Raw genomic sequence first — 25,704 nt, 5'->3', positions numbered from 1 at the left:
GAAGAAACTAGGGGCAGGACAATGGACTTGAGGACACAGGGAGGGGGGAAGGGTAAGCTGGGAGGAAGTGAGAGAGTGGCATGGACATATATACACTACCAAATGTAAAATAGATAGCTAGTGGGAAGCAGCTGCATAGCACAGAGAGATCAGCTCGGTGGTGCTTTGTGACCACCTAGAGGGGTGGGATAGGGAGGGTGGGAGGGAGACGCAAGAGGGAGGAGATACGCGGATATATGTATATGTATAGCTGATTCACTTTGTTATAAAGCAGAAACACACCACTGTAAAGCAACCATACTCCAATAAGGATGTTTTTAAAAAAATGGGAAATCACAGCAGTTTTAGAGGAATGATGATCTTTTTGCAAACCCATCTAAACACAGCTAAATTTCTGCTAACAACTATCTTGTAAACAGTGCTCTAACCAGTATTTCACGAAACTTGGAAGTAATATTTTTATAGAAGTGACAGGATCATCAAGCTACCATAGCCTGATCACAACAATCATTAAGAGCCTTCACCAAAATCTCTGTACTTGAATTTCTTTTTACTTAAGCAAGATTTGGATTGTGATTGGTAGTGCTTCCTATGTGGAAGGAACTATGCTGGTTGGTCACCATAACCATATAAAACTGTTTGCTACTTTATGTATCTCACTGGAAATTAGAAAATTACATTGTTTTATTAGTCAGTTTATCATGAGTAACTATACACCCTATTTAATGGTTATTTACAGTTTTGTCTGTCCAGAAAGCATCCTCCATCTTTCGTGAAATGCTCCTATGGTTTTGGCGGGAGGGCTACTAATGATAAGCTTCATTCCCCTAGCCCAGAAAGTGAGTATCTGACCTAGACTGGACCCCTCACTGTATTCACCACTTCCTGGCTCTCTTGACTGATCCAAAGGATGGGCATATGACCTAAACTGGGCCAATCTTCTAGATTTTAAACACTGAAGCTTAGAGAAGGGCACTTTTGTTCCTCAATGTGTATGCTGTAAGCATATGACCCTCGAGCAACTGATGGCCAAACTCCATACCTGTGCAGAAGCCCAAGAAAAAGAACAGACCCTGACAGAAAGTAGAGACAAGCACTAATGAAAGGCAGGGGCAGCTCTGATGCATTATAATACCATCTAGTCAAGTCCCTTAGACCAGCTGCACTCCAAACTTTCTGGATTTAGTTACTTTTCTTTTTTGCTTAAGCTCCTCTGGTTTTTGTCTCTTGTAACCGAGAGATAACAAACATCCAGTGCTATGAAATAGGGAATGAACTGGCTTTCAGTAGATAATATCATTATGTACTAGGTTTAAGCATTACTTCTGTCCGACACAGGAAAGAAGCTATATTCCTGGTAAGATTTTATAATCTTTGCAAAGATAAGATATATTATTTACACAATAAAAGATTAAATACAAAGTCTGTAAACATTTTAAACTAGAACTATTAAGATTAGAACAGGGAAGAATTGAGGTGTAATAAAAAGGACAATGAATTAAGAATGAGGAGACCAAGGTCCTCACTTGTGTCTTGTACTAGGCATATCATTTATTCTTAGTAAGCTACAATTTCTTCACCTTAAAAGTAGGAATGCTCTACATTATTTCTAAGGTTGCTTCCAGTGATGAAATTTCTGAATCATTTTGAGGATATAAAAGCATACTCCTCATTCACATTATTCCATATAAAACAAAGAAAAAAGTGTAAATTCATTTTTAACCTAACCTAAATTCTACTTTTTTTCCTATTTAAGAGTCTACTCTTAAAACATGAAATTCTCAAGTATTATTATCACAAGCAAAAGATCCGCCCCCAATAAAAAACGTGAACCACAAATGAAGACATTCAATAGAATGAATATTTGGTATAAATTGAATGATCTCTTAAAAATAGAGATTTTAGATTTCTTTCTTTCTCGATCCTACTAAAGCATATCTGAATATCATTGTCCTGCTATAATTGAGTCTTCAGAAAAATTCTAATTTAGTATACTGCAATACCATAAAGTATTCTAAACTAGGAATAGATGGAAAAAAAACTCAGTACAAACGTTAGGGAAGGAAGAAGTAAGGTGGGGTAAAAAGAACCCCAAATTAGAAATCAGGAGAACAAGTTATAAAGAATTTTATTCCCCATATTAACTTCCCTCCAAAGGGCAAGGTTTTGGATTGAAGTTTTCAGATTCGAACGAGCTAGCTTTGTGACATTTACTCTGCTGGTCACGGCTTGCCTCAAAAACACCAAAAACCAAACCAAACCAAAACAAACCAACTACTTCGGGAAACTTTTTGAAGGCACACTTAGCAAGTTCAGGGCCCACGTCTATTCCACACGTGGGGCCGTGTGTCCCACAAGTGAATCGACGACACCAAAGATTACCCCTCAAAAGGAGATTAAAAACATTACCCTCGCATTGCTTTGGCAATAAAAGGGGAACCTTACTACAAGTAAGGCCTCGACGCCGAACCTGGGGGGAAAGGGCTGCTTTTGCTCATCTCATTGAATTCAGCTGACCAGACCCGGCTCCGGCGCCGGAGACTCAGGAGGGGAAGAGGAACTCAGTGACCGGGGTCTGGGCTGACAGCCCCGGAGTGCGAGGCTCCGCCCCTGGGTCCCGGGACGCCCTCAAAGGCAACAGGACTCCGGGGAGCCGGAGGCTTCGACGGTTGGGGCCTGGGGTCGCCCCTCGGCCGAGGAGCCACAGGGGGAGGCCTGTGCGTGGCAGTCACCGACACACTCACCTCGGCGTCTTCTTTGCACTGTGGGAGCGAGGGGAACTCCAGCTTCACGTCCTCCATGGTCCCGGCCCGCGGGCTTGTGGGTGGGGTGGGGTGGGAGTGGGAGTTACCCGCCGGCCAGACACTCGGGCTGGCAGTGGCGGTGAAATGAAGGAGGGAGGGTAGACCGGAGGACTGACGGGGAGGCAGCGGGCTTACAACTAACACACGCAGACTAAAGGGTCCCAACGACTCCGGCGGCGGCGGTGGCGGCGACGACAGCCGGGAAGAGGAGGGCTGGGCGGCTCGTGCCCGGCCGCCATGCTGCTGCCGCCTCCCTCCCCCGCCGAGTCTCCGCGCCCCTAAGGCCGCCCAGGCTCCCGCACCAACATGAGCCCTACAACCGTCTCCCCTCTTTCCACCCCGCCCTCCCCGCGCCGCCCCAGCCAATCCCAGCCCACGCTCGCCTTCGGCCCGCCCCCCGCAGCCGCCAGGTGTCAGAGCGCCACCGCCCCACCCCTTCGCGAGAGCGCAGACGCGGGGGGCGGGGCCCCCGGAGGCGCAGCGGCGGGAGCTCACCGGGTGTGGAGGAGGTGAGACTGCGGTAGGAGGGAAAGCATGAAGGACGGTCCTGGGAAAGGGAGTGGGATAATACGACTCAGCTCTGCCCTTTCCGGATTGGACGCAAATCCCTTCTTTGGTGTAAGAACGGGGAAGACATCCTAGCCACCATAAACTGGCATACGAAAGGAAACTTTTTCTCCCCTCTCAGAATCCTGCGCAATCTGGTGAGGTTATAACCCAGAGTAATGAAGAGTACACCTGAAAATTACGTTATGCCACAGAGAGAATGAAACACCATCACTTTTAAGCAAATCGAAACGGTGTACTTTTAAGAATATTTGGGAATATGACAACTAGAAAATATCAAGAAAAAGTGGCAAATAGAAAAAATCCTAAGAAATAGAAATAGTTGATAGCCCACTAATTTGTACATAATACTGAAGGTCTCTTCCTTTAATTCTAAGCTTATTAACACTTCAAAGTATTATTAAACTATATGGCTTTCAATATCTTTTTAAAAGGAGTCTGAATCAGTTAATACTATATTGTTAATAAAGTTCAGGTATATAATACTTTGGGTTTAGGGAGATAATGTTATCTTTTTTGTTTTTAAACAGATGAGGAAAATCAAGCTTAGAAGTGGAAGAACCCAGACATAAACTTTAAAGATTTGTACACCAACCTGATTCTTTAAAAAAAACCACCACCACCACTACTTTCTCTGGGTTTAGGGAGATAATGTTATCTTTTTTGTTTTTAAACAGATGAGGAAAATCAAGCTTAGAAGTGGAAGAACCCAGACATAAACTTTAAAGATTTGTACACCAACCTGATTCTTTAAAAAAAACCACCACCACCACCACCAAAGTAAAAAAGTGAGATAGTCATTCATTAACTGAATTGCAGATTACATTGGATAAAGTAAAAAGGACCACATGGATATCTGACCTAGACCATACATACTTTTTATAGTCATATTTATGAAATACACTACTAAACATATATAGAAATAGAACTGTTCAATAATTTGAGTATTAATTAGATGGCTAGTTTGAGGGCTCCATTTTCTCTACCACTATGTAAACTGTTCTCTCCCTTTTAGTTATAAAAAGGCACACATTACTCTGCTAGCAAGTTTTTAATTTGAAGAATGATTGTATTATTACCTGAGTCATATATCATTCATTCTTCAGTGTTTATGAAACTGAAGACAGTTTTTTTTAACAGCACCTTTAATAATAACATAATTGATGCCCAATGATGATTTCCTACTGTAATTTGTTAAAGCTTTAATTACCACATAATATGAGAAAGAATCGTGTATAGGTAACGGAACTTTTGTTTTGAACATTTCTGACATCAACAGCCCCTACATCAGACCCTTAGCCTGGTATCCATAGATACCTAGTGTCCATGGGTGAGCTTGGGAAATAATAAATCTCCTAAGTTTTAATATATGCAAAATTGTGTGTATGTATGTGTGAATCCTTCTGAGAAGAGTGTACAAACCTCCTCAAAAGGGAACTATCATCTCACATAAATCAAGAAAACCAAGTCACATTTAAATAGCAAATGTTACTTTTAATCATAATCTAAAAAATGGTTATGGATGTGCATGTACTATTTCAATTAACTATCACACAGCTTAATCATAGTAGGTGGAGAATAAATAAAGGCTTTCTGGAAGGAGGAATATATATAGACACACATCTATGTTACATATAACAAGATGCTCTCATGAACACTGAGTATAGGTACTGTTTTAAAATAAAATTCAGAAGTCTACGATCTAAACCCAACTTCATCTTGGTTATTAAATAGTTTAGACCATAGTAAATGTAGTCTCATAAAAGACAAGAATATATGTAGGAGAACTGAATCAAACAGATTTTATTAAACTTTTTAGGATGAGGAAAACAAATGATATAAAATAAGTCATAAGAAATGCTATCTGGTACTACTGTCTCAAACCATTTTCAAGGTTTTACAAAATACACAGCAAATACAAAAAGCTTCAACATACTCTTCTTTTATAACTTCTGCTGCAATAAATGCAACATTAACAAACATACAAATTTCTTCCATACTTCTTAAAAGTAGAATTACTGAATTACTAATTTTTACAATGTTATTCATACACATTTTTATTCATACTCTTTTAAAATGAGATTTTTGCCAATACATACATTATTTTCCTTAACTTTTTTACATTAAGCCAATATCTGTCATGCAGCCATCAAAAGTCTTACAGTAAATTACACAGGTTTGTAGTCCAATTTAGACTCTAGCTTCTTAGAATCAGCCACTTTTCTGACTGCTTTCATGAAGTCTTCCTGTACTACAAAATCATGATCAGCACGAATTGCAAACATACCTGTGGAGAATAAAACAACATGACTGCTATATTTAATATGTGAATTATTTATTATAAGAAAACTAAGGGAGAGGGTAGGTGAAATGGGTGAAGGTGGTCAAAAGGTACAAACTCCCACTTAAAAAATAAATAAGTCCTGGGGATGTAATGTACAGCATGGTGACTATACTTATTAATACTGCACTGTGTATTTGAAAGATGCTGAGTAAATCACAAGAAAAAAATACTTTTCTATGTGTGATGATGGAATGTTAACTAGACTCATTATGGTGATCATTTCATAATATATACAAACAGTGAATCATTATGTTGTATACATGAAACTAATATGTCAATTATATCTCAAAAAAACTTTAAAGAAAACTAAATAATGTAATATTATTCTATGGAATAAATGTGAAGGAGCTTAGCTGTATTACTTCTCAGCCAACAGTTCTAATTTCCTGAAACCCAATATTATTGTTCAATTAATTTCCGTAACTATAGTGAGCACTATTTTCCAAACCAAAAGCTAGAAAACAGTGAGACAATTATCTGTATACTTAAATTCCACCTCACACAGTCCCTGTATCCAATGTCATCTTAAAAAAAACAAAACAAAACCCAACTATCAATAACACATACACATTTTAGGCAGAAGTTTCCTATCTCTACAGGCAGCAATCCCCTGGAAGCTGGGGGCACATGTATGCTTTGGGAAAACACAAAACACCTCAGTAATTTTCATAGCTTTTCCTTGTTAATAATCAAAAGCATAGAGAATAAGAATTAAAGAAAGTCAACAAAAATCAGTGTCATTATTCATGTGAGAAAATTTACTTTTATGTACAAATTGGTATTTTATATGACTTTCATATTCAAATATCACCATTCAGTTTTTGCTTTCAAGTTTTTGACAAATTACTTGTCAAATACTACTTGACAAGGAGGTAAAAGGTTTGTGGGTTTTTTTTAAACATTAGCTGTGTCATAGATATGGGTCCCAGATTTTGAGACAATCCTAATTTCATGATAAGCTAAAGCTGGTAAGTTATCACTATCTACTAATTAAATAAATCCTACTACTATTTTCATTGAGGATCTGCTTATACTGAATTTTCACTAACATAAAATGAGTGGGTTGCAATAGAAAATTGCAAGGGTTACTTCCTGTCTTCCCTTTCCTTTCAAGATTTCTACATAAGGAATCTTGGCAATAGTCATTCTATGCTGTCCTCAGAAATCAGGTGAATGGAAATGACTGGTTTTTTAATAGTGAAGTTTTAAAACCTGTTTAGAAGGCTGCAACTAAATTAGGCAAGTTATTTTTCCAAACCTTGTGCATATTACTGTTTCCAAATCATTATTTAGTGAATGAGTGAATCTGAGATACATTCTAATCCAAAAGGATAGCAATCTCAGGATGTGAATGGAAAAAGACAACTATAATTGAATCAAGTATATTTTAACTCACAGAAAGATATGTTAACGAAAAAGGCTTGAAGACTAATAAAAAGAAAACTCAAGAATTTCAGTATGTCTCCAGATGAGAAGTTTAAAAAGCTTAAATTTTAATCCACACAGAAGTTATAGTTCTTTATTGGAAATAGCTAAAAGTAAACTTTTAAAAAATATGTGGAAAAAGAGAATATAATGGTATCAGCCTTTAAGATTTCGATACTGCTTTTGTTTGGATTCCATCTTCACCAAAGCAATCTGCTAATAATAATTTGGTCTAGTGTAGATTTTGAAAGGAGAATGTCGTAAGTTACCCCTAGTAGTTCAGGCTACTGACTGCTTACCTCTTAATTTTGTTTACTAATAAGTCTTTGTGAGCATGATTTATGTGATTTGTACTGAGAGTCTCTGGATCTGCAGATCTTTGATCCAGATACTGAGTCACAGTATACTCATGAAGATACTCCTATGGAGAAGCCATGTCTGAGCAGGCTCTTTAAACACTGTCTGTTGAATTTACAAGAAATGTTAAAATAAGGCTAAAGGTGATATGAAAACAAGAGGAAATCACATATTGTAATACTTAAAAAGTGTTCATATGCAACCTATGAAAGTCAGTAACCATAAAATCTACTGTAGCTATTTTTTTAATTTTAAGGTTCTGTGTGGAGGACAAAAACTAAATGACTGTATGTATGGTTTTAAAGCCACTTGGTACCAGAAATAAAAATAAAATCACACAATCCACAGAGAAAATTATACTAAAAAACTACTACATTTCTACAAGTTGAATCAACACAAAATTCATAAATCAATCTTTCAAAGGTAACTACTGACAGGCTAGTATCAGAAGGCATGCCATCCATTTTGTAGCAGATACCCCCAGTGCTGGCCCAGTCGGATTTCAGCCACAGGTGTGGCAGATAGCTCTGTACAATCTAAGACTTACTCCAGGGGGACAGCATGCTATCACTATGCATGTCTTTCCACATTCTACCCTAAGGCATCCATAAGTGCAAAGAAGTTAACATCCCCAAGGGCAAATATCATCCCATGGAGGAATGGAGGATGACAGCTGGTAAATAAATGTCTAGTCTCCCATATTTCAGCCAGATAATCCTGGAAAGAATTCTGTATGTTTCTCTGAGGTCTCATCAGAATCAAACCCCTCTTGCCTACAACAGTTACTGCAATGATGCACCCTTATAACAGCTTTCCCTCTTCCCATTTCACTTGCCCTATTCTCTCCTACTTCTTGGAATCAATTTCCCAGAAAATAACAAGCACTCAAATCCTTGCAAAGCTCAGGCTCTGCTTTTGGACAAACCCAAACACATTTTTAGCAAATTAAACAAATCAAAATCAATAGTAAAAACTGTACTTTAAGCCCTTACCTGCTTCAGTACAAACATTTCTCAGGTCTGCTCCATTAAAGCCGTCTGAAAGCTTCACAATTGCTTCATAATCTGTTTAGGAAAAATACTGGAAATCAGTTAAAAAAATAATAATAGGAGACCTTTTTTTGATTTATTCCCATACAGAAAATTTAACTTAAGAGCTTGCTTAGAATTTAGTCAGCTAGGCATCATCTCTGTTAACATTCCACATATTAACAACTAAAATCAATACTTCTGTTAAGTAAACCAGCACCAAGCATAAATAAACATACTTCTAAAACTCTAAAACCAAGAAATATCAAGATCTGAAAGCATCTTAACCTGTTTCTACACAGAGAAACTGTTAAGCGCATGTCAACTTTAGATATGTCAAGCTATGACTCTTATTAAAACTGTAACCAAGTATCTAATTTGAATAAATCTAGAATATTCAAAACCAACTGTAACCACAATGGGATTTAATCACATAAGGCAAATATAAAATATACCAAAAATAGTCTTCAGACATCATTTTATCATACAGAATTTTTAAATGCTAGAGTAAACATTGGCTAGCTTTTCTGGTTTCTGTGAAAGCTCCAAGTGTTGAGGTATCAGATCTATGATAACAGTAATAGTTAAGTGACCTTTCTATCCACGTGACGGACGAAATGAAGAGCTGCTGCTGGTTTAAGGTAGCAGTTATGGACTTGATGTAGAATAGCAAGAGAAGAGACACACAGGCTACTACAATGTGAAAAACTGTGATAAGACACCCTTGTCAGGCAATCTGGAGTATATCAATCTCTAATTGAAATCACACAGATAATTCATTAATTAGTCTTCATTCAGGTTCAAGTTCATGTAAGCTTCTGGAGAGCAGAAATTCCTAAGGTTAAGCATAGCATCTGGCACCTAGCAAGAGCTCAGTATTGGAAGAAGCTGGTAAATTCAACTCAGTCTTTCCAACTCAGAACTTTCACATGAGTAATGAGAAAGGCAATGGTCAACTATTTGTAATTATTTTGGACGACTAACTTTTAAAAAGTTTTTAAAGTTGCTTGGCAATTATACTAGATGCCTCTAGTCCAGGGGTCAGCAAACTTTCTGTAATGGGCAAGACAGTAAATATTTTAGACTTTGTAGGTCATATGGTCTCTGTCAAAACTACTCATTTCTGCCACTGTAGTGGGAAAGTAGTCATAGACAATATGTAAATGAACAGGAGTGGTTGTGCTACAACAAAACTTTATTTACAAAAACAGAAGGCATACGGAATTTAGCCCACAATAGAATACATGGCTTGCTGGCCTTTACACTAGTCCGGTCTCTCACTTCTATAGATAACTATTTTGTAATTTCTCCTCTGTCCTCAAATCTCTAACAGTACTTCCCCATTTTCACTCTTAACTTGCTTTCTATTTCACTGAGAGAATAAAAGATTTTTCAGAAGAAAAATCCTCTAAGTACCTGCCATATTTAAGAACCTGTTATCATCAGCATCTATATATGCTGCCTTTCCTCCTATTCTCCTGAGAAGTCTATGCTCATAGACAAAGCCAACCTCTCTTCAAAAAAAAGCACATTATCAACTTGTATTTCTCTCCTAGATCATTCCCAACAGCATAAAAAAAAGTGTTGTAAGTTCATGCATCTTAAAGAAAACTCTAAGTCCTAATCTCCATTTCTGCTGCAGCTCCATTTCTTCTCTTCTCCCCTTCGCTAGAGAACTCCTTGAAAGAGGTGTCTAAACTCAATGCCTCTTGTCCCCATCTCTCTGATATCTACTTGAACAAGGCTCTCACTGCTACCACTCCAAAGAAATTTCTTTTGATAAGGTCACCAATGATCTTCACATAGTAAATCCAATCTCAGAACTCTTCTTATCAGACCCACTGTCAGCATTTGACAGGAAATTAGTCCCTCCCTATAATATTTCTTCATTTATTCTCCAGGACACCATCAGGTCCTGGTTAACTCCTATCTCTGTGACTAACCTTTCTCAGTCTCCTTTGATGGTTCTTCCTCTCAACTTTTTTTTTTTTTCTCTCAACTTCTTAATGCTGGAATTAGCTCAGTTTTTTAATCCCTTCTCTATCAACATTCTCTTCCTTGGAACCATTTTTATGCTGATATTAGCCATATTTATAACTCTAGCACAGACCACCCCAACGAACTATTGATGCACACAGAATTACTAATCAACATCTTTACTTGGCTATCTAATTGGCATCTCAAATTAAATATTGCCAGAATCAAATTCCTCATTCTCCCTTTAAAACCAAATCTTTCCAGTCTTCCCTCGCTTTAATTGATGGCAATTCCATTTGTTCAGTTGCATGAGTAAAAAACCTAAGTCTTCCCTGGTTCTTCTCTTTAGCTCACACCCTACATCTGATTCATTAGCAAGCCCTGTCACCTCTATTTTCAAAATATGTCCAGAATCTCATTATTTTAAAAGATTTTGCTACCACCTTGGACCAAGCCACCATCATCTTTTGCCTGCATTACTGAAATAACCTCCTCATAGATACTCTTGTCTCTATCCTTGTCCCCTCTAGCTGCAGCCAGAATGATCTTATATAACATAAGTGAATTTTGAAATATTTACAGATGAAATGATAATGACTGGAATTTGCTTTTTAAAAATCCAGAGAGAAGGTAAGAGGTGGGAGAGATTACAGATGAAACAAGATTGGCCAAGAGTTAATTACTGAAGCTGGGGGATGAATTCCTGATAAGATTATACTCATCTCTACTTTCACATATTTCTAATTTTCTGTAATACAAAGTTAAAAATAATGAAAAGAAAGATCATATCATTCCTCTGCTCACAATTCTCCAATGGCATCCATTTCACTAAAAACAAAAGCCAAAGTTCCTACACAATGGCCTCAGTAAGGCTCTACACAATCTGATCCCCATTACGTCTATGATTTATTTCACTTGCTACTGTCCCAATAACTCTGCCACAGACACCCTGACCTCTATGCTGCTCCTGGAACGTTCCATGCACGCACCTACTTCAAGGCCTTCTTACTTGCTGTTCCCTCTGCATGATTTCCCCCAATATCCATACTTAGCTCCTTCACCTTTTAGGTCACTGCTTAAAAATCACCTTGGTAAGGCCTTCCCTGTGCTTCCTCCTCCCCACCTCTATTCAAAAATGTATATACATTCATGCCTGCTCCTGGCATTACCTATTCCCCTTTCCTTGCTTTATTTTTCTCAATAGGACTTACCATCATCTAATATACCATAAAGTTGACTCCTGAACAACATGAGGGTTAGGGGCACCAACCCTCTGCACAGTCAAAAATCTGCACGTAACTCATAGCGGCCCTCCATGTTCACAGTTCTGCATCTGTGGATTCAACCAACCCCAATCAGGTAGTACTGTAGCATTTACTAGTTAAAAAAAAAATCCACGTATAAGTAGACCCATGCAGTTCAAACCCATTTTGCTCAAGGGTCAAGTGAATATTTTACTTTCTTCACCTGTCTTTCCTGACAAGAATGTAAGTTATATAAAGGCAGGAATTTATCTGTTTTGTTCATTGCTATATCCTCAGCACTTAGAACAATTCTTAGCATACAGCACATGCTCAATAACTATTAGCTAAATTCGAGACCACCATGTTTCCTGAATTTAAAACTAGATTTGGTAGACTATCAGTGATATCCAATAGCATTTTACTTCATTTACCAAATGTAAATATATATAAAATAGGTTATTTACTTACCTATTTCACCATGCTTTGTAATGGGACCTGCATGGATTTTCAATATATCTAACCTTGCTTGTTCGTTTGGTAAATCAATATCTGAAAATACGAAAATTATAAGAAGTTCTTTTGCAGTCAGGAGTTTTGTTTTTTAAACAAAGTAGGGGGTGAGGAGGAGGTATGGGAAGAGAAATGGACATAGACAAAGGGAAATGGACAGCAGGCAAAAAAGCTTAACTCACGTATTTTTCTATCTAATCTGCCTGGACGAAGCAAAGCAGGATCCAGTGTATCTGGTCTGTTTGTAGCCATGATCATTTTAACTCTATGTAGAGTATCAAATCCATCCATTTGATTCAGTAGCTAAGAATATATTTGTGAATATAAATCAAAGGTACATTTTATAAAGCATCCCAACCATTAAAAAAACACATAGCACACACCTTTTATAAAATGACTAAGACCATGAAATGTATTGCTTACAGATACATATGTGATGTGCAGAATGATCATCTGATGGAATATTTTTTTCTCTCTCTTACATAAAGGGATATATTTTCCATCCTAAAAGTTCCAAGATAGATTATTTAGTGCTTTTCTTTTGGCCGCACCTTGCAGCATGCAGGATCTTAGTTCCACGACCAGGGATCGAACCCGTGTCCCCTGCTGGGGAAGCACGGAGTCTTAACCACTCGACTGCCAGGGAAGTCTTCAAGATAGATTATTCAACTATGTACCTTTTTATAGCTATCAGATAATTTTAATAAATCTGAAGGCATCCATCCAGTCAAGAATTATAAAACTAAGTTATGTGGGTCTGATTCCAACGTTCGAATTTTTTTGTTACAATTACTTTTAAAATAATGTTTCAAGAGCTTATGGTATGCCAGACATAAAATTTACATCAGGATAACTGGAAACAATGATTTTCTACAAACTTGATAATAAATCCATTATATATCTTTTCAAATAATTCTACTATACACAGAAATACTGAGATACCTAACACATTTCCTTCAATTCCTAAAGTTTTCTTGAATAAATGTTGAAAAATCTAACTGCATTCAACACACTCTTTAAAACAAAGCTAGCCTGACAATATGTCTATTTCTTCATGTCAATATGTCTAACATACCCTAAGTGTTAGCTAACAACATATCAGCTACATGAATAAAACTAGTATCTGCGTTTTTAAAAAAATACCTCAATTTAAGGCTTCTAATAGACTCTACAACTAATTTTAAAATACTGTCTTTTCTGAGCAGACAATATAATTTATAAAAAACAATTTTCAAATACCCCTACTGAGACAGAAGTTGACAATGCATTACCTATGCTACCTATCTATTCATAGGAGTTGGAAAATGTGTTTGGAATCTTGCCATTACTTTCACAGAATTTGGAGTGGGAAAAGACTTTAATATACATTTCAATATCCCATCATCCATCTTCAATAATCAAAACTATTTTAGTTTCCTTTCATTCTCAGCAATAAAGAGAGGAAAGTATTAGTAATTTTTAGAGCAGCCTCATACATAATTACAACTCATTTATTGCCACTAGTTTTAATATATTTGTCACTCATAAAATATCTGAATAAAACTAACACAAAATCACATTCACAATGTTAAGTACAATCTATAATTTAATTATTTAAATGGCCAGTCTGCTCAAAAAATATAGAACGGTACAGCTGTAACTCAAATGAAATTCTGTAGATATCCCTATTATTTTCTAGTACTCATTTTCTTACTAGAGATTGTGGTAAAGAAAAGTGTTCACTCCTGTCAATGCTGTACTTTCAAATTTCATACTTAAGTGCATTCTTTTAACCATTGTCCATATTTTGACCTTCAAATATCCAATCTTTACTTCTTCACTTTATAAACACTGATTTCTTTACAAACAGGCTTTACCAAATATTACCTCCATTAAAGTTCTCTGAATCTCTCTATCAGCTGAAGTACCCTCAGAAAACCGACGACCACCTAAAATAATGATGTGGAAACTCATATGAATTACTCCTTTCCTCTTTAAGCATCATTTAAGAAAATATGAAAATGACAGTGTCTGGGGTTTAAAACATTAAGATGAAAATTAATTAACAAGAATTACACTGACAAAATTAGAATTGATTTTGGTATAATGTTTATCATTTTCTCAACATTAAAGGTTATTTATTGAGAGTGGTTAAACTTTTTTAAGAATTTTCTTAAAGTAACATTCAATTCATTTTGCTACTACACACAAGTTGCAATTAGAGGTGAAAAGAGAGGGAAAAAGTTCTTTTAGATTTAAAAAATATTCCTAAGTTTCAAGAAAAGTTTAAAATAAATTTTAAAAAGTGTTATTCTTACCAATAGCATCTATTTCATCCATAAAAATGATGCATGGCTGATGGTCCCTGGCATAATTAAACATTTCTCGGATCAAACGAGCACTTTCACCAATGTACTTGTCTACAATAGAACTAGATACAACCTGATTAAAGGAAAAACATTATGGTAAACATAGGACAATTCAAATAAAATTTATTTTCAACAGCTACAAAAAGAATCTTCCCTTTACCTTTAAGAAATTGCAATCCAACTGGCTAGCAACAGCTCGTGCCAAGAGTGTTTTTCCTGTACCTAGGAATGACAAAGTCCTAATTAAATGGAAAGTAAAACAAATTTTCAAAAGTCTTTAAGAATGTAATCCTCTGAATAGTAAATTTTGCAAAATGGAAGCTAAGTCTTAAATAAAAGCATTTAAAATCATTTAAAATCCCAAAGCACTTCCACTCTCAATATTAAAATTTAAAATTTTATTCAAAATATCCCTTCTAATTTTATTTTAAGCAAACTGAATACATAACTTTAGAAATATATCAAACCCAACTTACAAATAGACTATGATGGAAACTTGTACATTCAAATACATTGGGCTATACTGAACACTGAGTGGACCTCTGCCTACGTATGATATTGTAACATCAAGTATTTGTTATTTGGAAACCACTGATTCAGTGGGTTATGAAAATCTTCCAAATACTGGCATTTTCCTATATAATATTAAAAAATCACATTTGTTAATACCATCTTCTATCTCATCCTGTCTTATATTAACAAACACATTGGAAAGTTGTCAAGCTCATAATACCAGACGTAAAGTTTTCAAAAACTCAATTTTTGCTTGAAAGCTCAAATTTTATCACTGGCTACAGATGGTGTCAGTGGCTACAGTTGTTTACTTTAACATGATTGGCTAACTTCATTTTTTTAAAAACATGTGTGCAGGGACTTCCCTGGTGGCACAGTGCTTAAGAATCCGCCTGCCTATGCATGGGACATGGGTTTGATCCCTGGTCCGGGAAGATACCACATGCCATGGAGCAACTAAACCGTGCGCCACAACTACTGAGCCTGCGCTCTAGAGCCCGTGGTCTGCAACAAGAGAAGCCACCGCAATGAGAAGCCCGCACAGAGCAACGAAGTGTAGCCCCTGCTTGCCACAACTAGAGAACGCCCCCACATAGCAATGAAGACCCAACACAGCCAAAAATAAATAAATTAAAAAAAAATGTGTGAAAGGTAACCAATAACCAGTCTGATAATCGACTGTAAATTATCCTTCCAAGTAAAAATGGCATTCCGTGAAAAGCAGCTAATTCAGCAGGCAACTCAAATAATCACACAAATGCTTTTCCTGGAGATATCTATCTTATTTAGTATGCAACAGAAGTACTTTATATGTATTTTCCATTTCATCACAGAATACAAGACATTATTCAAGGATCAAAAGTTAATATTTTTAATGCTTTAGCAGCAAGGACATTTTAAAGTGAAACTGACATCTTTTTAAAAAAATACTGCAAATGTGAGTGGCCCCGAACACAATGACTACTATACCATTTTGTGCCACTGACTTAATTGATTCATGTTATGGCATGAGTAGCTTTACCCTCATTGCTTTGCACCATCAGCACAGATGTTAGTTGCCTTTTTCTTTTTCACTGTTGACATCTTAGTATTACAAGAGTAAGTTCTGACCTTGCAGAATTCCTGAAAGTGTCTCTGGGACACCCAGAGGTCTGTGAACCACACAAGACCATTGCTTAGAATCACATGGCATGTTTAGATATACATACCCTATGAAGCACGAGAGGACCAAGCAAGACTCAGAAAATAGTAGACACATATCCCCAATCCCTTCCTTACTCTGAACAGAATGAAGGTTGGAATTGTCACATTAAATATCTCCATCTCATTTTTTTACTCCATTCATTCATTCATTCGCTCATAGTGGGGCAGACACGATTTAATACCAACCTGGTGGTCCATATAACAAACAGCCTTTTGGAGGTATTATTCCTACACGTTGGAATAATTCTGGGTTTGTAAGAGGTAATTCTATTACCTAGAAAAGAAGTTGCATGTTTCTTAAAAAGTTAGTAAAGATTTTGATGTACTTTCAAATATTTTAAGTAAACTATCAGCAGAGTTACGTACATACATCATAATTCATAATAGATCTAGAATTCAGTGCTATGTAAAACCATTTATATTAGAGGTTTTTCTTCAGGTAGATGCACACTTGTTAAAATAACCACACACTTGACTACAGTGATGTCTGCACGGGCATATAATCTGTCAAACATATTTGAACTGTACACTTAAAAACATGTGAATTTTACTGAACGTAAATTAAGCCTCAACGAAAAAATTAACACTACAAAAAATCAGTTAAGCAAAAAAACAAAAAGATTACACTACTGTGCATCTGAAAACAACAAAAAATAATTATAAAATGGGGAACTTTGGTAAGATATAACTGCCACTAAGAGAAATGGTACATAAAATTTTCTTATGTTGGAGTTTTGTCATAGTAGTCTTAAAAAAAACATAAATTCTGCTCTCAATGTTCTAAGATTGATTCAAAGAAAGAAAAGTGGAGAACAGCAAAAGTGAGGATTTGACTGCCCAGTTTAAACCCTTCACTTGAGAGATAAACCTCTACTGATTAACTCTGTCCATAAGGTATGATTAAGACACGCCAAAATTGTGAGAAATTAATACTCGCAATTGTCTGCAGGTGGATACTGCATGTCCTTGGTGTGTGTGCATGTGTCTGTGTGTGTGAGAGATTCATTCTGCTCCTACGGCTAATGCAGCAAATCACTGTAAAAGATTTCACTGTTTCATGAAGCACTTGTTCTTCCTCTTTTCATTAACTACAATGTGAAAAGAATAGGCTTTTATTTATGCTTAGGCCAATGCTTCCTCAAGTATGGTTAAAAAAAAAAACAACTTGGTTTCATAATCACCTGGAATGCTTGTTTAAATGCTAATTCCTGTGCCCCACCCCCAAGCCACTGCATCAAAACCATGCAGAGGGCCTAGGAATCTGTATCTTTAATAAGAGTTCCAGAAAATTTAAAGTGCTGAAGTCTGAAAACTACTGGTTTAGGGCTTAAATCAGATAATGTAAGCCACTCCAATTAATCAAATTCATTCCTGAGTATTTCCATCCTAAATTAAGATGAAATCAATACAACAATGTAATTTGCTTAAAAGAGAATTGTTAAGAAGCTATCTGTGCTGTGAAGCAAGGCAACCCTGATTTGATTCTTCACGTAAGAACTTAAAGTTTAAGCCACGCTAAAGCCAATATTTTTCTTAAATGACAGCAAACAGCTTTATCAAAATAAAATATTTAAGGCACAGATAACTTACTCTATTTAAGGGCAATAGGAAATCAATGAGGTTATGGGAAAAACTACATTACACACACTATCCAAATGTGCTCTGACCCAACTAAACTACTAAGATAATCAAAATACCAGATGGTATGGGAACTGGATTACATCAATTATTCTTAGCATTTTTTTCCTTCTTTGTCATAAAAAGAGCAGGATTTTTCAAACACCAAATTATCTCCAAATTTAGCAAAAACCCATAATTTTCATAGCTAGAGCTTCAGTGCTATTCTTCTCTTGGCAAAAATATTACATATATAATATTCAGTAAACACTATTTGGACAAAGTGATTTTACATCCTCTTTCTCCCTTCAGGCATTTTAAAACCCGTACTACTTCTTAGTTAAGTTCAGAGAATAAAGCACACACTACCTACCTCTCGTAACTCCCGAATCTGTTCTGACAGCCCTCCGATCTCAGAGTAAGAAACATTCCCGGGGTCCTCATGTGACATGTTGTAAACCAGTGGGTCCACCTCTCTTGGCAAATACCTGTAATGATAAGGTGTGTATTTTTCTTTTAAAAGATGTATTTTCTCTCAGCCTACAAATAGAGTATAAATGACTTGCTTATGCAAGCACCTGTAGGTGATCTTAGAAAATCATGTTGGGACTTCCCTGGTGGCGCAACGGTTAAGAATCCGCCTGCCAATGCAGGGGACACGGGTTCGAGCCTGGTCTGGGAAGATGCCGCATGCCACGGAGCAGCTAAGCCCGTGCGCCACAACTACTGAGCCTGTGCTCTAGAGACTGCAAGCCACAACTACTGAGCCCGCGTGCCACAACTACTGAAGCCCGCGTGCCTAGAGCCTGTGCTCCACACCAAGAGAAGCCACTACAATGAGAAGCTCGTGCACCACAACGAAGAGTAGCCCCCGCTCACTGCAACTAGAGAAAGCCCATGCGTAGCAATGAAGACCCAACGCAGCCAAATAAATAAATAAATTTATTTTTTTTAAAAAACATGTTTAAATTAATTTGAAATTAGTAAAAGTGGAAAAGTGGCAAAATATTCAGTGATCTCAAGAAGCATACATTTTGGATAAAATCTTCCCTCCATGAAAATAAGACATAAACTAAATAGTACAAGAAACCTACCTCATGATAGTTAATGTAGTCATATCCAAAGCAACTCTTGTTCCTGGCTTCAGCTTACTTTTGTCAAGCTAATTGTGTAAAACAAAAGGTGTTACACAAACACTTGAAAAGGGGAATAACACTCTAACAAGAGCATAGTTAGAAGCCAAATAATCATTTTTACCCTTCAGAGAGAACACTAAGATTAGATTAGATTAGATTATAAACACCATGCCCAAGGGAAGGGTTTATAAAAAGTAGTAATTCAAAGTTACTTCCTTCTTCTCCTTAAAAGAGTGTCCTTCTGTGCAATCTCAGTGTGAAATGAGAAATCACTAATATACAAAGTCTGAGGTGGCAACAACCTTGTTTTTGAAGAAGGAATTGACTGCAATATTTTACTTTCAAAGGCTCACTATTTAATAGTTTTGCTCATTATTTTGATCTAGGCACTGTAGTACAGTGACTTTGGCAATTGGTACCAAAGCATTTATACAGAAATCCCTTAATGAACATTTGGGGGGGGAAGGAAAGGAAAGCATCTTAAAGGTATGTCCATTAGATTTATTTTAAAAACTATAGTTTTGGAAAGAATGTGTTATGTGATCATAGGAGATAAGGCGGATATGGACTCTATTTCCCCTTAGAGAGTTTTTATTAAAATTCTAAAGAACAAACCAAAAAACCCCAGCAACCTTCATTCAAGCCTTTGCTACATGCCAGACACTATGGTAAATATATTACTGTACATATTAAATTGAATCACACTAAACAATTTATTGGCATATTTAACTTATTTAGATAGAAGTGGAGAGAATCTATCCAAATAGATTCAAATCACACTCACGCTGTTACTTGTCAAAAATAAAGTTATTTTTCGAAAAAATTATAATTTTTTAGTTTTTTCGAAAAGTGCAAAAAAAATAACTGCTTGCCAATACAATTTCAGAATCATACAAATTACTGACCACTTTTCACAGGATTTTGCAAAGAGCGCTTACTTTAGGATTTAGTGCCAATTAAAATGAAGTGAAGATATGCTAAATACTAGGTTTAATATAATGGATTAAACTAAGAATAACTGCCAGGTACAGTAGTCCTCCCCTTATCCACATTTTCAGTTACCTGAAAATATTAAATGAAAAATTCCAGAAATAAACTAATCCTAAGTTTTAAATTTCATGCTGTTCTGAGTAGCGTGATGAAAGCTATGTCCTTGGAACGTGAATAATCCCTTTGTCCAGGGTACCCCTCCTGTTAATCACTTAGTAGCCCTCTCGGTTATCAGATCCACTGTCCGGCTGACTGAAGTACTTGTGGTCAAATAATCCTTATTTTACTTAATAATGGCCCCAAAGCACAATGGTAGTGATGCTGGCCATTCAGATATGGCAAAGAGAAGGCACAGACCGCTTCCTAATGAAATGGGGAAAGTTCTCGACTTAATAAGGAAATAAAAATCATATGCTGAGGTTGCTATAATCTACAGTAAGAAAAAATCTTCTATCCATGCAATTGTGAAGAAGAAAAAAGAAACCTGTGCTAGTTTTGCTGTCACGCCTCAAACTGCAAAAGTTACGGCGACAGTGCATGACAAGTGCTGAGTTAAGATGGAAAAGGCATTAAATTTGTACAAGATATTTTGAGAGAGACCACATTCATATGACTTTTGTAACAGCATGTTTTTTATAATTGTTCTATTTTATTATTATTTTTGTTAATCTCTTTCTGTGCATAATTTTTAAATTAAACTTTATCATAGGTATGTATGTAGAGGAAAAAACACAGCATATATAATGTTTGGTATATGCCCAGGTTTCAGGCATCCACTGGGGGTCTTGGAACATATCCCCCACGGATAACAAGGGACCACTGTACTTGAAAAAGAGCTTAAATAGAGATGAATATGAACCTACTTCAACATTTACATCTATAGGGAATATATATTCTGGCTTTTCTAATATTTTCCAGTTTTCAAATACTCTCTTGCCCCTCATACAACCACAAAATATCTTAGAAATGCCAACTTTTGGCATCCAGAGGGCCCTGAAAGGGACATAAATATCCTCTGTCAGATTAGGCATCTGAAATTTTGATTTAGAAAATGTCATCCCACTTACATGATAGGCAAAATCTTAAGATTGAATTTAGTCCCTAGGAAAAATTCAACTCTATAGCCATGTCATATCAATGTTTTAAAACCTGAACCTGACATAACAAATACTCAGTTTAGAAAGCTCTTCCAATGAGTTAATAAGAATTCGCTAAAGACACTTCCTAATGAATAGGGTAGTACATAAATTGGCTTCAGAGGCTACTAAATGATCCAAAGCCATTTGTCGGCGTTTTTTGATGACTGCAAGATAAAATTTGGAATTATTTCAATTTGCTGATTCTAATTTAAATGAACTCATACAAAATCAATTTAGCCTATAGTAAAGACTATAAGTAATATTTTTGAATGTTTAAATATAAAATGTAATCTATAAGGTCTAATACTTTTAAGTCCTCTTCAAAAAAGACACTAAAATAAAATAATCTGAGATTTTTTCACTTCTAAAATTCTTTGATTTCTCAGTGTGTAGAGCTGACTGAGGCAATGCAATAGAGCAGAAAAGTAGAGACTACAGGGAGTCAAACCCATGGTTTGAGTTCAGGCTTTGCTAATAATTAGTTATATTTGAACAAGTCACCTTTGGGAGTTATGGGCATAATGCCTGACCTGCTTACCTTGAGAATTAAATACCTTATATAAAAGCCCTTTTGTCAATTATAAAGCACTACAGAAATGTAAAATGTTACCTGTCGACGACAACCCACAACATATCTTGGTCCATTTGTAGCTTTAACAATGACTAGAGGAAGAAAATGAAAAAACAAATTGAAAAATAGAAAGTAAAAAATAAATATACCCACATTGATGGCAGATTTCTGTTCTCCAAAAGACAAGAGTTGAAAGACAACTTAGTCTATGCAAGAATATCATCTACCTTCATTACAGTCATTAAAATAATAAGCATTTCAAAAGTTGGTGGTGGGAGGGAGGGGAGTCTGCTCTTTTTTCTTTACTAACAATCTAATACACTTACATTTTTCTTCAGTTAATTGCTTAAGTACTTCACCCACAATCTAAGAAAGAAAAAAAAAAAAAAAGCATTACTTTTTGCCAAGAGCTAAAAAAACAAATCACCATCACCCTCTACACCCCAAACTCCATTACCTACCTGCCCAACACTTTGTAGGGCCTTCAGATCATTTTCAGACTTTTCATACTGCTTGGTAAGTTCTTTTAATTGTTCCCTTACTGAAAAATATAATTTGAACATTTTAAATTAAATAATCTTAGCGAGTTTAAGTCACTAAGTCTCACTTTATTTAAGTTTATTTAAGTCTATTTCACTTTACGTGTATTTTATATCCACTATATCAAACCACAAAAAAAATGCCATTTGTAGACATGTTTAAAAACGAAATGTTACAGAGAAAGCACCATGTTTTTATTTTCTTGATCGGCAACACTTACTTGTTTAAGCACATATTAGGTTACATTCATAACAGATATTGACATTCTGACACTTCCGGATTTGAGATTACAAACCCGAATGATAAAAGAGTTAGACCCTTCCTCACTTCACCTACCCACATGAACTGTTACTCTTTGGCTTTCTAACCTAAATAAAGCGCCACAGAATTATACAGTTAAGGTCTTCATTCATTATTTAAACCATTCAGGTTTGTCAGTGACGGTGCACTAAGAAAAATTATAAGTACTCTTTGGGTTCAGGAGTAAGGCAAAATTGTGCGCCTGACAGAGTACAATTCAAAACACGAGGAAAGAAGAAGAGGACTATGATTCACCGATGGACCCCTTCTCTCTTAAACTCCGCGTTCGGCTTTCCATTCCACTAACAAGCCAACTACCTGAGTCTCGTCTCTTGCCTGAGCTTCTTTGACTCAACTCTCTTTCCGTCTCCGGGTCCCGGGACTCCACCAACACCGCACTCCTTGCACCTCAACCTGGAAACATCCCTGACCCACTTCTTCCCCACTCCCCTCTGGTCATCTTCCAATTACATCTCAGAACTGGGGATGTTCTCTCTGTCATCTGGACCAGACTGGGTCATTTCCACGCCCGAAGAGGCTCGGCTTCCGAAGCTATAGGCGGGGATGACAAAGCGCCTTGTCTCCGGACTGAGGCCTTCTCTCCTCGGGGCTCGGTTGCCGAGCTCGGCCAAAGGCTTCCGCTTTGTCAGAGACAGGAGCGGGTCCAGGCACGAGATTATGTGCAAAGAAAGGTGCACTCACACTCCTTGAGACGGCCGTCGATCTCCTTGTGCTCCAGCAGCTTCTTGCGGTAGTCCTGAAGCGCTTTATCTCTAGGGTCCGCCATGATGAGAAGCCGCCGCTCATAGGGGATGCCGGGAATGGCCATGGCCGCCCGGGCGGGGGAAGGGGCGGGGCGAGACAGGAGAGCCTCCCTGGAGGGGCGGGTTTCTCGGAAGACACTGCCCCTTCCGGTTTGCCCCGCCTCTGCACTCCACTTCTCCAACGTCCGCGTCTGTATGCGCTAGGGTGCCGGCGTGCACCGAAGGAGACCTCCGGGTACACCATCCCCTGCAGGTCAGCCTGGGTAGAGCAAGGGCGCTGTCCCCTGAAAGGCCTTGGTATTTTTAAGTCACTGCTGTTCTGGAACCACAAAAGACTGTAATAAACCAAGATGAGAATGAAATAGGGAATATATACATATCTCTCTAAAGAGCTCTGATGGCTTATCGGTATAACACAGATAGCCTACTGGTATAACCCAATACTATCCAGGATCTCCAGGTACAAAAGGAGTAGGCTATTCATTTATTCACGCAGTGAATGAGGTACAAAGGGTTCCATCTGGTGGGAAGATAAAAAAATAATTTTCAAGGTGTAATAAATACTATACTATATTGAAAATAAAACATGGTGGTGTTATAGAGTAAGGTGAGGAGAACTAATTTAGGACAGATATCTGAGATAAGGAGCCAGACATGCAACAAACTGGAGAAAAACCTTCCAAACAGAGGAAACAGCAAATGCAAAGATCTTAAGGTGAAAAGGGGGTTGGCTCATTTCTTGGAACAGAAAGAAAGCCAATGAGCCTGGAAGGGGGCGGGTTGTAGAGATGAGGGGCACAAGATAAAGATGCCTTCTTTCTGTGCTTTTGGACAAATTAATCTCTCAAAATCTCTGTAGAATGAGCATAATATTTGTACCTATCTCATAGGGATGTCATGAGTATTAAACAACATAGTGTGCCTGTAAGCTATCAACACAACATCTGGCACATAGTATGCATTCAGTAGTGTTATTTTAAATTGTTTATTTTAAGGGTAGTAATGACCTCCGTTCTTGCGGGACAGGTCCACATTGCTGCATCTCTTCCCAGCATTACTCCTAGGGAGAATTTATTGCTGTTCCAAAAGGATCAGTCACATTCGCCAGACTCCATTTGATTTCATCTTATCCAGTGGCCCTGGATGTTTGAGTTTAAATAGGTATATCTTATATATACATATAAATTGCAAATTTAAGTGAATTAAATTACAAAAAAAATTATTAGGAAATTAAAAGATGCCTTCAAATTTATTAGGAAAAAATCTTATGGATATTATGTGACTATTCTATTCTGTTTTTTCTAAATATAACTGGTAATTGCAGTTAGACATTAAACAAGGAAGGTGGATTGAGCAGGGTTAGTCCCTTCTCCCACCCAGCTGCAACTATTCTGGTCAAACTATATCAAAAGAATATCACCTCTGACATCAAGAAGTAAAGAAGAGAGGATGGGGCAAAGAAAAAAATATATATATAGCTCAGTTTGATTCAATTCAATAAATATGTATAAGCACATACTAGTGTGTTATTTCAACATAACACACCAATATTTTAAACTCCCTTGACTCTTATTCTTCTCTCACCCATCTGGCAAAATTCCAACTTCAGTTGAAACTCCTGTCTGTCTTCGGTATGCCTGCAACAGAACAGCCCTGTTCCTTTTTATATGCACCTCTAAGACTGTATCCCTGTCCATCAGAAAATGTTGGTTAATTTGTAATTATACATTCATAAGTGTTCTTAAATGTTTAAATGCAATTAAATGTGCCTTTTCCCTCTAGTAGACTATAAGCTCCAGGAAAACAAGGACTATGACTATTTCTTGCTCACTATTGTATCTCCAGAATATGGATATATATATATATACTATTGAATGAATTTGTGAATATGTTAGACACTATGATAGGTAAGCAGAGATACAAAAAGACTAAGAAATGTCATCAGTTCTCAAGGAACTTAAAATATAGTAGAATAGAGAAGAAGTGAGGTGACAAGGTAGGTATATCTTAGTTTTGGAAGGAGGGGTCATTAAAAGTGATGTCATAACAAACAGTGATGAGATGTTTTTAGATCTTCAAAAAATAATTTTTAAGGATAGTCTCCTAACCTACTAATGTATAATGTAGCATTGATGGGTTTTGTGGTTTTAAAATATGTACACAAATTCTTTGATACTTCCCATTTCAAGAAGTGGAGCCTAATTTCCCTCCCCTGGATCTAGTGACTTGTTCTGGACAAATTGAATAAAGTGGAAGTGACAGTAGACAACCATTGAGCCTAGGTCATGAAAGGCGTTGGGGTTTCCTCCTTACTTTCCCTTGGATCA

General features: G+C 36.9%; 2 protein-coding genes across 3 annotated transcripts in view; both read right to left on the bottom strand.

The window, feature by feature from the left end:
• The window catches only part of STYX (serine/threonine/tyrosine interacting protein), a 35,192-nt gene extending 32,083 nt beyond the window's left edge, over positions 1-3,109 (bottom strand). The window contains exon 1 of one of the 2 annotated variants that reach the window (XM_007119218.4): positions 2,745-3,109. In XM_007119218.4, the coding sequence (XP_007119280.1) occupies positions 2,745-2,801 (57 nt within the window). In that variant the 5' untranslated portion in view covers positions 2,802-3,109. The remainder of the gene's footprint in view (positions 1-2,744) is intronic. The other variant, XM_007119217.4, reaches the window with a different exon arrangement.
• A 2,041-nt stretch (positions 3,110-5,150) lies between these two features.
• On the bottom strand, positions 5,151-23,458 carry PSMC6 (proteasome 26S subunit, ATPase 6). The gene is made up of 14 exons (XM_007119219.4): positions 23,316-23,458; positions 22,235-22,314; positions 22,100-22,139; positions 21,813-21,865; positions 19,032-19,099; positions 18,311-18,425; positions 16,507-16,594; positions 14,765-14,826; positions 14,554-14,677; positions 14,123-14,184; positions 12,439-12,559; positions 12,215-12,295; positions 8,490-8,561; positions 5,151-5,658 (listed from the first exon to the last, which is right to left on the bottom strand). The coding sequence occupies exons 1-14, from the start codon at positions 23,440-23,442 to the stop codon at positions 5,540-5,542; spliced, it is 1,212 nt and encodes a 403-aa protein (XP_007119281.1). The 5' UTR covers positions 23,443-23,458; the 3' UTR covers positions 5,151-5,539.
• Positions 23,459-25,704: the final 2,246 nt, after the last annotated feature.

The sequence above is a fragment of the Physeter macrocephalus genome, chromosome 11, assembly GCF_002837175.3.
Source record: "Physeter macrocephalus isolate SW-GA chromosome 11, ASM283717v5, whole genome shotgun sequence".
NCBI classification, from domain to species: Eukaryota; Metazoa; Chordata; class Mammalia; order Artiodactyla; family Physeteridae; genus Physeter; species Physeter macrocephalus.
This window is presented reverse-complemented; position numbering and strand designations above follow the sequence as displayed.